Source organism: Cervus canadensis, chromosome 30 (assembly GCF_019320065.1).
Source record: "Cervus canadensis isolate Bull #8, Minnesota chromosome 30, ASM1932006v1, whole genome shotgun sequence".
Taxonomy (NCBI): domain Eukaryota; kingdom Metazoa; phylum Chordata; class Mammalia; order Artiodactyla; family Cervidae; genus Cervus; species Cervus canadensis.
Genome location: NC_057415.1, coordinates 30,744,901 through 30,761,282, shown reverse-complemented (window position 1 = coordinate 30,761,282; position 16,382 = coordinate 30,744,901). Strand labels below are relative to the sequence as shown.

Sequence of the window (16,382 nt, the reverse complement as noted above, 5' to 3'; positions counted from 1 at the left end):
ACAGGCCTCCAGGCAGATCTGCAAATCTCCAGGGTCCATACTTAGAGGTTCATTCTCTATCACTTTTCTGAGCTTATCAGAGTGTTTTGATTGCTAGATTGAACAATTGAAACAAAGCTATTTGATTGTTTTCAAGCTTACAAGCAAAAATGAGAAGAAATTCTCCTCTTATAAAGGAATACAGCAGGTGATTTATATTCCAGTCCAGCTTTATCATGGAGCATCTTTTCCCAGTGGAAATTGGGAACCTGGAGAATAGAAGGGTTCGAGGCCTCTTTGTCTCACCTTGACATGCTATGGTCCAAAAGTTTGAGCACCTCTGGTTTGCACATTTTTTATCTGTTTTGTTTTTTTTTTTCACCCTCAGTTTCAGCCCCTGTCATTCCTTTCTTTGCTCTTGCCAGAATGACCTTCCCAAAGAGGAAAATTTGATCCCCATTCCTCTGCTTACAATCCTTTATGGGCTCCGCCTTCCCCCTAGGAAGAAGTTCAGAGGCTATACCCTTAAAATCTCTTCAGTGATCTGGTTCTTGTGTATCTCTCAGTTCTCCTCTCTTGATGTTATCTCCTTTTCTCTGCAGTGGATGTAAGGCAGTACTTTTGTCTCCCAACTGCCACATACCTTTGCAGGCACTCTCATCCTCCCTGTTCACCTGGCGGACTCTCCCTCATCTTGGTTGAAGGAAGCCCCGGTGACATTTTTTCAGTGAACCCTTCTTGCTGCCTCCCTGCCCAGCATCCAGGGACTGAATGAGATGGCCTTCCCATGTGCTTTTATGGCACCCAGTGCCTGCCGGGTGTACCGGTCTATCTCCTCTACTAGATTTTAAGTTTCTTGAGAATGAGGGAACCTTGTTTTCCATATTAACCTATGAAACAATTGGTATTGTGAGATTTAGCTAAGAGTTAGTCATAACTAAGAAATAAGAACACCCATATGTTAAGGCATTTTTTCCAAATGTGGTTTTATGTAGTTTGATTTTTTATATAATTAATATATTAATACACTGTATATTTTGAAGAGGGCTCTGTGGTAGCTCAGATGGTAAAGAGTCTGCCTGCAGTGCATAAGACCTTGGTTTGATCCCTGGGTCAGGAAGATACCCTGGAGAAGGAAATAGCTACCTACTCCAGTATTCTTGCCTGGAGAATTTCTTGTACAGGGCAGCCTGGTGGGCTACAGTCCATGGGTTCGCGAAGAGTTGGACACAACAGAGCAACTAGCAGTTTCACTTTCACATATTTTGAAAATGATGTAGCTTTTGATTTATTGCTATAATTAACTGTGTATTTTTATTTTTAAAAGTAAGTATAATCATAGGCACTATAATTATCCTTTAAAACAATTTTTTTAGGATCCCAAAGAATATCTTCCATTTCTGAATACACTTAAGAAAATGGAAACGAATTATCAGCGGTTCACTATAGATAAATACTTGAAACGATATGAAAAAGCCATTGGCCACCTAAGCAAATGTGGTAAGTGTGAGGGTTAGTATATTTCTGTTCAAATATTCTTTGGTAGGGTATAAATTGAAATCAGATGTTAGTTTAGACAGACTGATGTCAGTTTCTACACCTGAAAATGTTAATAACCGTGCCTGCAGACCTTATTTTTGTCAGTTTTGATAAGCTGAGGGTACAGCAGATGTTTCTGAGTGAGCTTGGGGAGGCCCATAGCTCAGATCCTTTGTGATCACCTTTGAAATTCACTTCCATGTCTCAAAATCAAAATTGGTTGATGCTTCGTTCTTCTCATGGTGTATGCAAACACCCTAAGGAGACCCAGCTTGTCTGAGTGGCCATGCCTCCTGTGCCCTGAAGGGCACAGTTCTGACTGGCAGTTGGGTGAAGTAGAACCAGCGCGATGCCGGGTGTTCCGTCACCGATGCCGGGTGTTCCGTCACCCGTGCCTGGCTGGTGCCGGAACCTCGGCCTTCAGTATTCGTGAGTTTTTCCTGAAGGCTGAGACAGGGGCAGGACGAGTCACCTGTGGTGCTTGCATTCAGATCTGTCTTCCTTGGGGAATCAGGTTCATCTGGGCTGGGCTGGGACTCAGGCGTATGTATATGGTTAATAAGCTCCCTAGATGATTGTTATTAAGAAGGCTGAGAAAACGCTGGGCTGGATGGTCATTTCTCAGGGGCCGTGTAAAATTCCTTTTGAGCAGAACTCTGATCCCAATTAGTGCTTCTCAAATTTCAGAATCTGCAGCGGTGCTCATTAAAGTTCACATTCCTGCATTCCATTTCTCTAGATACTCTAATTATGCAGGTCTTAAAGAGCCCCCTTGTTGATTTTATGTAAGGACCAGTGGTAGAGATGAAATCCATTACGCTTCCCCAGTCTTAAGCTTGTGTGTGTGTGAATCTTATTCCTGTAGGACCGGAGTACTTCCCAGAATGCTTAAACTTAATAAAAGATAAAAACTTGTATAACGAAGCTCTGAAGCTCTACCCACCGAACTCACAGCAGTACAAGGTGTGTGACATGAAATGAGAGCTCCCGATTTTGCTCTGTGCTTCTGTTGGAAAGGGGTGAGGATCCTGTGTCCCTAACACTGTCCTTGGTTTCAAAGTTAATCTTCAAACTAATTACTCTTATCTTGAATTTATCCGAGAGACTAGCCCTCACCTGTTCTTCTCGTGAAGAAGTTGCTCAGGCCAGAAACCTAGGCATTGTCGCTGGATCCTCATCGGAAATACCATGGTGGCTTCCATCCTGCCCCCCCCAGCCCAACCTCACTGAGCATCCTGAATAGTGCATCTTTCCCGTATAATTCTGCAAGAAGTTTGGTTTGTTTGTTTAAACAAACAGATGTCTGTTTAGCTTTTCTCATATGCTAGATACTTCACTTATCAGCTACATGAATTCTCACAACAGTCTGATAGGTGTTGTGCACAGTTTTTAAATGAGGAAGCACTTTGCCCAAGAACCTGTGGTATGGAGCCCATGCCATCATCACCACCATTTTCAGTTTGTCTACAAATTGCACACATCCTTCTGAGATCTGGCCGCTACCTCCTCTCGAGCATCGGCCGCCTCTGCCGGCCCTCTACCTCCCCATCCTCTAGTCCTGCCCGTCCTTCTAAACTCTCGGCTTTCCTCTGCCAGAAAACCAGTCCTGGATGAGGTGCCAAACACTGAGCTCCCAGCACACCTCATTCTTGCCTTGGGGGTGGCATTCATTAATCTGCTGTGTACTGATTTTTTCCCCCACCAGGCTGTGGGTTCCCTTAAGGGCAGGGACCCTGTGTTATATCCCTCTGTTGCCCTGCCTAATGCTGAGCTTGGGGAACAGAGAATTTGGTCAAAGGCCGCCTCTTTGCTCTCATTTTCTTTATCTGTTCCTCTCCTGTGCTCTCTCTGCTCCAGTCATACTGGCCTTGTTATTCCGTCCTGTGTATTCCACACCCACTCCTGCCTGATCGCCACGCTGTCTTCTGTGCTCTTGGCGTGGAGTACTCTCCCCTGACTCTAAACGTGGCTTCTCCTCACAGCCCTCTGAAACAGCATTCCCATCACTGTGTCCCTTTACCACTGTCTGCCATTATATTGTTGACCCTACCGTGTATATAAAGTATATGTTCTCTTTGACCACCAGGACAGGAGCTTGGTCATGGTTCTTGTTAGTGTTTTTTGTGTTTGGTTGGTTGGCTGGTTTTTTTTCCCTTGTTTTACTTTTGCATTGCTGTCTTATTCCCACTTCCCTAAATAGTACTCAGTCATTGTTGGATGCGGAGAAGGCAATGGCAACCCACTCCAGTACTCTTGCCTGGAAAATCCCATGGACAGCGGAGCCTGGTGGGCTGCAGTCCATGGGGTTGCTAGGAGTCAGACACGACTGAGCGACTTCACTTTCACTTTCATGCATTGGAGAAGGAAATGGCAACCCACTCCAGTGTTCTTGCCTGGAGAATCCCAGGGACGGGGGAGCCTGATGGGCTGCCGTCTATGGGGTCGCACAGAATCGGGCACGACTGAAGCGACTTAGCAGCAGCAGCAGCAGTTGTTGGATGAATAAACAACATATCCTCAGTAAGGTTTTGAATGAAAAGAAGATTGAATTCACTAGTCATCCCATAGTGTTTTTCTAAGTAATTCCAGGGAATTTCAAGTATAATGACCACGACAGCCTTCCTTGGAGATTCAAAAAGCAAGTTACCACCCTTCCTCACTGACCCCGTGTCTCCTCCTGTCCCAGGACGTCAGCATTGCTTACGGGGAGCACCTGCTGCAGGAACGCCTCCACGAGCCGGCAGGCCTCGTGTTTGCCCGCTGCGGCGCTCACGAGAAGGCGCTCGGCGCCTTCCTGGCCTGTGGCAGCTGGCAGCAAGCGCTCTGTGCGGCGGCCCAGCTTCACCTGACCGCAGAGCAGCTGGCTGGCCTGGGCAGGACTCTGGCAGGTAAGCACGGTCATTAATGTTCTCCCAAATGAGAACTCCCCGAAGGGTTTGTGTTTCTTTGGTTTTGTTTGGAATTTTTGCAAATACCCTGTAAGGCAGCACACTTTGATGCCCTCTCACAGGCACTGATAAAAATTAATTCGGAATGGCTTACTAGGTGGAGTAAAAGTTGAACTGCTACAAGAGTCCCCAGATACGATGGCCCAGTAGGGAAAGCAGCTCACGTCTCTCTCTCAGCCCTGGCAGCTCCTCCCACAGTGCAGGTCTGCCATCTCTTTGGCAGTAATTGAAGCTGGATTTTCTCCATTTCTGTGTTCAGTCCTCGGGGAGGGAAAAAACTGGAGTCATGAGAGTACGCTTTTTTTTTTAACACTATTTATTTATTTTTAGTTATTTGGATGCGTCAGGTCTTAGTTGTGGCATGTGGGATCTTTCGTTGTGGCATGTGGGATCTTTCGTTGTGGCATGTGGGATCTTTCGTTGTGGCATGTGGGATCTGTAGTTCCCTGAACAGGGACCAAACCTGGGCCCCCTGCATTGGTGTGCAGAGTCTTAGCCACAACAGCACCAGGGAAGTCCCAGGAACACTTAACTCTAAGTTGGCAATGACATAGCTAACCCTCCTTCTCCACCTCATTCACTGAAACTCACAGCTTATAGGTACACTTGGTACAGTGTAGCTGGGTAGCCAGGTGCCCTGTAAGAATGTAAAGATGGATTTTGGGATGGAGCCATTCAAATACAGACAGTAGATTGCTAGAGAACATAATGGCGGTTTTCAGAAATGAGGCCAAATGTATAAGCAGTCTGAAAGCAGGGCCAGTTTAGCTGTTTCAGGGTGTGAAACCTGAACCAGAGGCGAGGCTGTTCCAGAGTCTGATTTCTTAGAGTGGAGTGGCATCCCCAGAGTGCCCAGGCGAAGAGACAGGTGGGGCTCTGGCCCTCTCAATCATGCTTAAAGTGAGTAGTTGGTATATTTTCCCCCTATTTTTCAAGAGTCTTGTAAATATTGTTATGATTTCCCCCAAAACAGTCCTGAAAAAAATTTCAAATTATAGTCTGTTAAACATAGGAACATATTCTATTTAGTTATTTCACTTTGTTTCTTCCCCCCTTGAGATTAAAAAAACGTGTGAGATTATGACTTTTTCCGACATTTTATGGTTATTAGATGGGCTTCCCTGGTAGCTCAGCAGATTGGTTCTGTAGACTCTTCTATAAGCCCTTTCAATTTCTAAGCTGAAGTCTTTTTACAAGTATTGAGAAGTTCTTATTTGAGTCCTATTAACTCTTCATTCTGGCTCCATTGATATTTCTGCTCTAGAAACTTGTTGTTTGTAGCTTATACTTTCCAGCTGTGTTCTTGGGGTCTGTTATCTTACATTTTTTGCAACTTTTAGCTTCCTGTTTTTCATGCCTTATAGTGCAATATACCTAGTTTTCCCAGATGTTTAGCAGAAAAAGGTGGAGAAGAGAGTGGTGAAAGATTTTTGGGAAATTTTATAAGGTGGAGTCACTTCATTTGTACATTTAACTTAGGCAGTTTACACAAGTCACCAAAAGAGAGAAAAGATAACTATTTAGTGGAGGTAACTCTTCCTGGTTTTGTAAATAATATGCCCTGGAATTAGCATGAAATGGAAGACATGAATCTGCCAGCCCCTTAGTTAACTTTGGTTTCTATGTGCCTCTCATCGAGGCCCACTCCCACTCAACTGGACCAAGAGTGATTCTCAAATCTAAAGATACTGTCACACCCCTGACAAATGCCAACTACCCCCAACTAGTGTTCAACCAAAGAAACAGCAGCATCTTCCTATTAGAGGAAGGAATGGATTCATGAGAGTGCTAGGTCAGTTTCCATATAAACGCCTTTGTAAGCATTTTTTTCATGAATGATTTTGACTATATGTGATTTTCACATCCCATGCTAAATTTAGATTTTAATTGCCACTTTAGGATAGGACTCTGGTATTCCTTCCTCTCTCATAGAAATTCACAAAGTATTAATATTTTGCTTGATGCAAAATAGACATAATGCTATAGCTGGCTCAGTGGTATAGAATCTGCTTGCCAATGCAGGAGATGCAGGTTAGATCCCTGAGTCAGGAAGATCCCCTGGAGGAGGAAATGGCAACCCACTCTACTATTTTTGCCTGGAAAATCCATGGACAGAGGAGCCTGGCAGACCACAGTCCACGTGGTTGCAAAGAGTCAGGCATGACTGAGCACATGCATCAAAGACATAATAGTGAAGCATATCAGCAAAAGAATGGTTAACTCTGTCTTACCCAGTGCTTCACAAACATTCTTGACCTGAAAATGGTTTCTTGGTCCTGCCTTTCATCGTTCTTGGAACAATCTTGGGGAACACTTTTGGAAACGCTATTTTAAAGGAGCTCATTTTGAGTGTGTACTCTGTAGAGCTCAAGCTCCAGTATGTAGGAGACCATTTTGCTTTAAATAGCACCACTGAAAACCATTCCACTTGTGTTTTGGTAATGCTGATCGTAGCCAACCATGAGAGTCAAATGCTTACTATTGTCTTTGCAGGAAAGCTCGTTGAGCAGAGCAAACACAGGGATGCAGCCACAGTTTTGGAACAGTATGCTCAGGTAAACTCAGTTCTTCCCTTCTACTCACACCCCCCAACACACACATGCCAAGTAATTATTTCTCATTTGTACCTTAGCAATGGTGAAAATGAAAGGAACTGTGGGTATTTAGGAAATCCAGAGATAGTATTTCCCTTGAAGATCTTCCGTCTTGCCTACTTGACTTGGAAATCTAAATTCAGTATTTCTCTAAATAATTGTAATTTCTGTGAGGTAGAATAAAGAACTCTAATTTGCACTAGTGGCTTGACCTTGGTGGAAAGTAGAAATTAAATCATGAGGCAGTTATATTTTTTATATTAACATACCAAAGTAGAAACAGTGAGAAAAGACCAGTCTAACCCAAAGTAATTGAACTTGAGACGCTTTTTTGGCTTTCACTCCCATTGTCTCTCGTGGAAATGTCTCTTTTACCTCAGGCAGCTTTTTGGGTTCCAATTTTTCAGCAGATTATAAAGTATCCATACCAGCTTTTGATAGAATTGTAGATTTATTATGAAAATAGTAAATCCATGCATTGTCATGGGCCAGAGACTCAAAGGACACAGGCACACAAATGATACCAGGGATTCTTGCCTTCTAGAGTTTTGGCCTTTGATGAGAATGTGTTGTTACTAGCAGTCACACTTGCATAACAAAATTATGCTTTTATAATACTTCATTGTCTTTCATATAATAAGGATGAGTGAAAGAAGATAACTAAAATTTGATATCACTAGATCCTAGAAAGAGAATATGGTGATTCAGCTGAAAACATTGAGATATATCCCACTTAAGATGGTTAATGAAATGGAAAGGATGCTCACTTGTGATTTCTAACATTTCTTTTTTATTCTTTCTTAGGATTTCTCTGCCTCTGGTCTCATTACCCATCTGTCCTTGCATGTTGCCTCTTTTTTCCATTTGAGATGTTATCATAGTTATACTCATTTTTTAATTCCCAGCCTCATAATCTCAAAATACCTGCCATATCAGTGTCAGGTTCTGATGCTTGCTCTGACTCTTAAAACTGCATTTTTATCTCTTTTAAAAACGCCTTGTAATTTTTTGTCAAAAGCCTAATGTGATACCTGGGTAAAAGGAAATTTGATTGGAAGGCCGTTAGTGACATGATGATGAGGTTGGGGTTTGGGTAGGAGGAGAAGTGTTCTAGTCCTGTGATTAGGCCTCAGACTTAGAGTATGTGCTTTAGCCGTGAACTTCACCAGGGCTTGTCAGGTTTTTTTCACCCTCAGGTAGGACAGGAAAGTTAGAGTGGGCCAGAGTTGGGTATTTCCCTGCCCCCACATTGGAGGTCCTGGTGAAACCCACTTTGATTAGGCTCTGGCAAAATACTTTCTCTTGAGAGCAGGTCTTGTTAAAATCAGCATGCTTTGGGTATATTTTCACGTCTCCTTTTTCCTTCCCCCTGTTAGAAATATGAGGTTATTTCCTTGTATTCACTATGAGACGTTCTCTTAAGGCTCCTGGAGGTAAAAACTCATGAAGATGTAGCATCTCCCTGAGTATGGACCCCTGTAGAGTTTTTAACTCTGGTCTTGTCTACCGTGAGTGGTATTAGCTAGAGAAATTCAGTCTTTCACCCTGTGTGTGATGTTTGCTGGTTTTTGGCAAAGGGGTTGTTTGTTTAATAGATGTGAGAAACTGGTAAGGCTCTTACTGGGATTGGCAAACTGCAACCTGGGGGCCAAAGCTAGCTGACCACCTGTTTTGTAAATTTTTATTGGAACATAGCCCCACCAATTGTTCACACATTGTGTGTGGCTGCTCTTGCACTTAAAACCACAAGAGTTTGAGGACTTGTAACAGTCTGTCCCAGAAAGCCTAAAATATTAACTGTCTAGCCTATTATGGAGAAAAATTGCCAATCCTCCCCCTCTTGGGTTGAGAAAATTCTCTTCTGTTTCTGAGAGTTTTTATCATGAGTGGGTATTAAATTTTGCCAAATGACTCTTAAACTAAGATATGTTTTTGTTTTATTTTTAGACCAGTGATAGGGTGAATTGCATTGGCTTTTTTTTCTTTTTTTAATCTTTCTTTTTTATTGAAGTATAGTTGATTTACAGTGTTGTGTTAATATATAGGAAAGTGATTTGGTTATACATATATATATCCATTCCTTTTTTATATTCTTTTATGGTTTATCATTGGATACTGAATACATCAACAGTTCTCTGCACTATACAGTAGGACCTTGTTGTTTATCCATTCCATATATAACAGCTTACCTCTGCTAACCCCAACCTCCCGCTCCATCCCTCTCTTAGCCCCCCTTGGCAGCTGCACATCTGTTCCGTAAGTGTGAGTGTGTTTCTGTTTCATAGATAGGTTCATTTGTGTCATATTTTAGACTCCATATAAGTGATATCACATGGTATTTGTCTTTCTCTTTCTGACTTTGGTGTGGTAGTCTCTAGTTGCATCCATGTTGCTGCACACGGCATTTCATTCTTTTTATGGCTTAATAGTGCTCCATCATATATACGGACCACGTCTTCTTTATCCATTCATCTGTTGATAGACATTTAGGTTTTTTCCATATCTTGGCTATTGTGGATACTGCTGCTGTGAACAATATGATTTATGTACACATCACATATGAAGGAATATTATTCAGTCAAAAAATAATGAAAAACTGGTGCATGCTACAGCTTAGATGAAACTTGAAAAGATTATGCTGAGTGAAATAAATCAGATATGAAAGGGCAAATATTGTGTAATTCTGCTTATATGAGGTACCTAGAGTAGTCAAATTCATAGAGACAAAGGAGAACAATGGTTGCTGAAGGCGGGGGGTAGGGAGAGAGGGGATTTATTGTTTCATGGATATAGAATTTCAGTTTTGCAAGATAAAAAAAAGTTTTGGAAATGGATAGGGGTGGTGGTTTCACAACAGTGTGAATTTGCTTGACGCCTGTGAACTGTACACTAAATGGCTAAACGGGTACATTTTATATTGAATTTTGCGATAGTCAAAAAAATAAGGGGAGAAAAAAGGAACAAAGAACTGATAAATCTTTAAAACATATCCTTAGTGAAAGAAGTCAGGCACAAAAAGTCACCTATTGTATGGTTCCTTTTATATAATATATTCAGACTAGGCAAATCCAGAGAGACAAAAAGCAGATTAGAAGTTTCCAGGGGGTGAGAGGAGTGGGAAATGAGGGATTGGTTAATGGATATGAAGTGTTTTTATGTGATGATGAAAAAAGATTTTGAAAGTAGGAAGAGCTTGTGATTACACAACATTGTGATATAGTAAACAGCATCAAATCGTACACTTTTGAATTATTCATTGTATGTTCTTAATATATGAACTTTATGTGAATAAAACACACACGCATACACATTGCCAGTCAAGCAAAACACAGATACTGTTTCTTTGGGACATGTGCTATAGTCTTGAAATGATCCTTTGTGGTCTGGGAAGAAAATGTTTATTTAACCTTCTTAGTTAAAAGTAACTTATTTAAAGTAGTATGTATGTATTATAGATTGTTTAAAATACTAAAAGCAAATACAAGAAAACAAAAACACCTCATTCCTACCACTCACAGGTTGCTATTGTTAACATCTCCTGTTTCTTTCCAGAGTTTTCTCGTCCTCTCTCTCTTCCCTCCTCCCCCCTCACCTCAAACACACACACACACACACACACACACACACACACAGATGTATTTTTTAACCAAAATTAAATTATGCTGTTTGTAGATTTGTTTTGTTTGGCTATAATCTTCCTGTCTCCATGTTGACACATTTTAACTTACCCAATACTTAAAATTTAAGTTCCTTCAATATTCCAAAGTTGTTTACAGTAGATTGATCCAAATTAGATTCCTTCCTAGGTCCATGTATTGCATTCATTATCTTATGTTCTTTAAATCCCTTTTTATCTAGTGTATACACACCTTTTTTATTATAGAGATTACTTGAAGAAACCCAGCCAGTTGTCTCTTTAATTTCATCTTTTAAAAATTTGTTTTGTTTTATGCAGTTTTTAAGAAGATAGGGTGATTATATATTAGGGTACATGGTCAAAAGTTTTTAGTGGTAAGGATATAAGCATCTCAAATGGTTAAAGACTGTAGAATATACAGATGTTTATTAAACTTATTTCAGTTTTTTATAGGTTTGAAGTTGTTTGAAATACAAAGAGAAAAAATTAAGCATTAAAAGAGAAAAAAAGGTTTGGAAGGTTACTGTTCTAGTCTACTTTTTTTTCCAAAGTGTGGTCTTGTTAATTCAGGAGCCCACTTAAATCTCCTGACTCAGATTTGGAATTGCAGCTGGGGAAATGGGCATTTCTAACAGTCTCTGTCATGGTTTTGATGCTCAGGGGTGGAGAGAGATGATGCTCACCTTGTGTTTTGTGGTCATTTCCAGAATGGACACCCCTCATTTGTCTTTTGCATCAGCATTTATCAAGCATCCACTCTAGGCCAGACCCTGTGCTGAGAACTGGGATTGTGAGCCTTAGAGGCAGCTCTTTGGGCAGTTTTGCGGTTTGATATGGCGGCATCTGACACGCTTTCTCTTCCTGAATGTTCCCTTGTCAGGACCATGAAGAAGCTGTGCTTGTGTTGTTAGAAGGGGCTGCCTGGGAAGAAGCTCTGAGACTGGTGAGAGGACGTCAGAACTCTTCCCTGCCTGAAGTGCTAAGTGGAACGAGAGCCTGCACCGGGGACACAGTGTCAGCCGGAGTCCCTGGTCTTCTGAGGCTCCTGAAGTTTGGAAGAAGTAGTTCAGATTCTGGTCTAAGGATAAGCAGTGCTTTTTAAGCCATTTAAATAATTTATTCTTGATGTGTGGAATTAGTCCTCTAAATGTGAAATGTTACTGTTTTTTACTGAAACGATTTGGGTTTTGTTTGGCTGCCTTGTAGGCCTGCTCCTCTGGAAAATATCCTGGTCACCTCTGAAAGTGATCCATTCCCTAGCATCTTAACTTTCCAGTGACTTGAAGTTTTCCTGCCTAAAATTATCTTATTTTTCCTTTTAGGTACACAAATATAACAGACCAGATATTATAGAAACCAACGTAAAGCCTTCCATTTTAGAAGGTGAGGGTTGTATTTTAGAAAGAATTCCTGATTTGAAAGTATCAGGATGGGGAGGAGAGGGAGATGGGAGGGTACTGTCTTTGCTTCACATCCTTTAATCATGTCAGTGATGAAAGAACGCATTTTATTGAGTCAGTCAGAGGTCTCCACTGGGTGAGATAATTGAATTTTGACCATGGTTTTTAAATGTGCTATGTTAAATGGGCTTCCAGTGGTAAAGAATTTGCCTGCCAATACAGAAGACATGGGTTTGATCCCTAGGTCGGGAACATCCCCCTAGAGAAGAAAAATGACAGCCCACTCCAGTATTCTTGCCTGGGAAATCCCATGGATGGAGGAGCCTGGGAGGCTACAGTCCATGGAGCCACAAAGAGTTGGACAGACTTAGTGTCTGAACAATAGCGACAATGCTGTTAAATAGTCACACATGAAATATTTGAATGTTAAAAACCTGTGCATAAGATACAATTAAAACTTTTTGCATTGGGGAATAGTTGGTCAACTTGCATACGAACTATTAGATAATATCGTATCAAATGGTTAATTTTCTGCATTTAATAATTGTATTGTGATTATATACATAAGATCCTGACTCTTAAGAGAGAGATGCTAAAGTATTTAGGAGGGAAGGATCATATCTATAATTTCTTTTCAAAGGGTTCCACAAAAATAATTGTGTGTGTGTGAGAGAGAGTGGAGAGAGAAACAGAGGAATCCAAAAATATAGAATAGTGTTAATAATTGATAAATCTAAGTGAAGCATGTGTGTGTGTGTGTATTCATTGAACTGTTGCAACTTTTATGTAGGTTTGAACTTTCAAAATAAAAATTTTTTTTATAAGAAGAAGAAGCGCTTTTCCTGTGGCCTTGTGGTTAAGATAGCTTCCAATTCTGGGGACACAGGTTCTGTCCCTTGTCGGGAAACTAAGATCCTGTATGCTGCACGGCAAATCCAAAAAAATAATAAAAATGAAAAGGACCTTAGCAGAAGGTTAATCGATAATAGATGAGTGTTAATCAGTTCTAGAATGCTCTGGTGTACATTGTAACTCCTTAAATGCAGAGTGTAAGAGTGGGATGTCAGTTTGACGTACAGAACTCTTGGGAAGTAGAGGTTGATTTTAAGCCCTGCACAGTCTAACCTGTAAGTAATGTCTAGCCTTTCTGACATTAACACGCATTCACATTCTTACCCTGTCTGCTCTCTGCTACCCTGTCCAGCTTAAAACTGGGAGAGCTCCCTGTGTGTCATTCTCTTTATGTACTCCTACCCGGATCCTGGAAGCATCCTCCTGGGCCCTGTAAAAATGCTTCTGGCTCACTCTCACTTGGATTTTTATCCACTAATGAGAACCTAGAAAAATGCTGACAGTTCATCAGCAAAGACCTAATACTTACAGGTTTAGGAAGCCTTTCGTGACTTTCCTCCTATTTTTGTTAATAGCTTCCTGTACACACCTTTTATTTGCCAGTCCTCTCTTGGGTTAGATATTAAAGACTCTTACTCAGGTGATTTTACAAGTTTAGTGGTAGAGCGTTTTCTAGGATGATGTTGATGAACTTTAAGGTCTTGCATCTCAATCTCTAGTTCATTCTCTGAAAGCAATGTTGGTTAATTCTCCATTAAATTTAAAGAAAAAAATCTTACTTGAAAAACTTGATAACTTGTTTCCTCTCCATTAAGCTCCAGCTCCCTTGCTAACCCCTCACTCTAGTTTTTTCTCTTTGCTTAAACATGTTTAAATTATTTTCCATCTGCACCCTCAGCGCAGAAAAATTATATGGCATTTCTGGACTCTCAGACAGCCACGTTCAGTCACCATAAAAAACGTCTGTTGGTGGTTCGAGAGCTGAAGGAGCAGGCCCAGCAGGTGAACCTGGGTGAGTGCCTGCCTGAAGACAGTGAAGCTTGGGGCTGGTGGTGGGGGCAACATCACACTTTGTCTTAGCAGCCGCTTACTGCGCCTCCTGCAATGTGGTTACCGTGCCAAGTGGAAGTCTGAGGCCTCTCTGAAGGGCATGTGTGTGTCTTTGTCATGGGTACTGGGGAGAGTTTGAGGGCAGAATCAAGCATGAATGGGAAGAGGTCTACCAAACGTTCCCCCCTCACCCAGCCAGAGGAACCGACTGTAGTATTTACAGAATGAATCTCCTCATCTCCAAAAGTTCCTTTGCTTTAAGAAAAGAATAAAGAAGTTTGGTAAAGTACTAGCTTACAGTAGTAAAATTGTATTTAATGTCTATTGCTGACCAGTAGTTATTGCTACATTGATTTTAGTCTGTTGAGCACAAGGAGAGCACCTCCTTTTTTTAATTGAAGAATAGTTGACGTACAGTGCTGCGCTGGCCTCGTGACTCAGTTGTACACATTTGTGCCGTGTTTTAGATCAGCTTTGTACTAGTTTTCATACCTCGTTAGAGGTGACCTGGATAACTATGGTTCACTTACCCCACTGGAGCTGAACCTTATCTGCAGGGAGTTTTCAATTCTGTGTCTGGTTCTTCTTTTCTAGATGATGAAGCACCCCACGGTCAAGAGTCAGATCTCTTCTCTGAAACCAGCAGTGTCATGAGTGGCAGTAACATGAGCGGCAAATACTCTCATAGTAACTCTAGGATATCAGCGTATGTATCATGTTTATTCAGCACACTGACCGTTCCTTGGGTATGTGGAGAAAGTACAAGTGACCAGGTCAGTTTTCCACCAGGACAGTGCAGCAGGAGGGGGAGGACATTGCTCAGCTCCCTTCCCGGTGTATCTAAGAGGTTACACTTGACTTCAGATGTTTTCTGCTGCAGCTTCGTGGACTATGTGTTTGCCCATTTCTAATGTGGCACTTACACTGGGTACTTAGTTTATATTTAACATCTGATTTTATTCATTTAACAAATACTCAGTTCAGTTCAGTCACCCAGTCGTGTCCGACTCTTTGCGACCCCATGAACCGCAGCACTCCAGGCCTCTCTGTCCATCACCAACTCCTAGAGTCCACCCAAACCCATGTCCATTGAGTTGGTGATGCCATCCAACCATCTCATCCTCTGTTGTCCCCTTCTCCTCCTGCCCTCAATCTTTCCCAGCATCAGGCTCTTTTCAAATGAGTCAGGTCTTCGCATCAGGTGGCCAAAGTATTGGAGTTTCAGCTTCAACATCAGTCCTTCCAATGAACACCCAGGACTGATCTCCCGTAGGATGGACTGGTTGGATCTCCTTGCAGTCCAAGGGACTCTCAAGAGTCTTCTCCAACACCACCGTTCAAAAGCATCAATTCTTCTGTGCTCACCTTTCTTCATAGTCCAACTCCTACATCCATACATTAACAGATATTAAGTGACTATGTGTCATGTGTAGGCACTGAAAAACTAGAAAGATTATGAAGGCGAATTCACACCTCTTCAAAGTTCAGTTGGTCAGAAGCATTTACTGAGCTAGTTGTAGTGGATATTACAGAAACCTTTTAAGGAGATGTGAATTAATAAGAATTTGTAGACTTACTTGGGAAACAGAAAACAATGCATGATGATGTATTTAAACCAAATGTCGTTTTAGGAATTTAGTCTCACATCTGTGAGACTGTGTGGGATAATCAGAAACTGCAGGAAAGTCACCTAGGCTGGGCTTTTGGGAGTTGGGGTGAGGGTTCCAGATGAAACAAATGGCATAATTAAAGGCCTCTGAGGCAGGAAAGAGTGTGGGGTTCATATATATACTTTATGATATTCAAATTCCAATCTGATATGTCTGTCTTCTTACTTTAATTTTGTTGCCTTTAAATGTATTTGGTTTTTACTACAGAATTGAAGCTGGTGGTTCTTCTCATTGTTCCAGCTCTGATTATCAGATGTAATCTCATTTTATTCTGTATCTTAATCAAAACTTCAAGGCCAGGCATCACTTTTTAGGGCTTTCCTTATTATTTTCTGCCTTTTCGCTACCAGTTGAATTTTATGTATCATTTTAACACCTTCATCATTTTCCCCAAAATACCAGCACCATCTGTATATACCCTGGTTTCCCAAAATGTTGGTGACTGTAGTTATTGCTACATTCATTTTAGTCTGCTGAGCACAAGGAGAGCCCTCTTTCTTTATTGAAGCGTAATTGATTTACAGTGTTGGGACAGTCTCAGCGGTACAGCAGAGTGATTCAGTTATACACATGTATACGTTCTTTGTTTATGTTTTCTCCGTTATGGTTTATCACAGGATATTGAATATAGCTCCCGGTGCTATCCAGCAGGATCTTGTTTATCCATTCTGAACGTAGTACTTTGCGTCTGCCCGCCCCAGACTCAGTCCATC

The 16,382-nt window shown here is 41.4% G+C and overlaps 1 protein-coding gene across 1 annotated transcript in view; it reads left to right on the top strand.

Annotated features, from left to right (window-relative positions):
* Window positions 1–16,382, top strand: part of ELP1 (elongator acetyltransferase complex subunit 1) — a 70,680-nt gene that overhangs the window by 45,091 nt on the left and 9,207 nt on the right. The window contains exons 26-33 of the mRNA XM_043453332.1: window positions 1,356–1,479; window positions 2,384–2,481; window positions 4,205–4,406; window positions 6,960–7,021; window positions 11,578–11,640; window positions 12,020–12,080; window positions 13,848–13,961; window positions 14,594–14,705. Coding sequence (XP_043309267.1) covers window positions 1,356–1,479; window positions 2,384–2,481; window positions 4,205–4,406; window positions 6,960–7,021; window positions 11,578–11,640; window positions 12,020–12,080; window positions 13,848–13,961; window positions 14,594–14,705 — 836 coding nt within the window. The remainder of the gene's footprint in view (window positions 1–1,355; window positions 1,480–2,383; window positions 2,482–4,204; window positions 4,407–6,959; window positions 7,022–11,577; window positions 11,641–12,019; window positions 12,081–13,847; window positions 13,962–14,593; window positions 14,706–16,382) is intronic.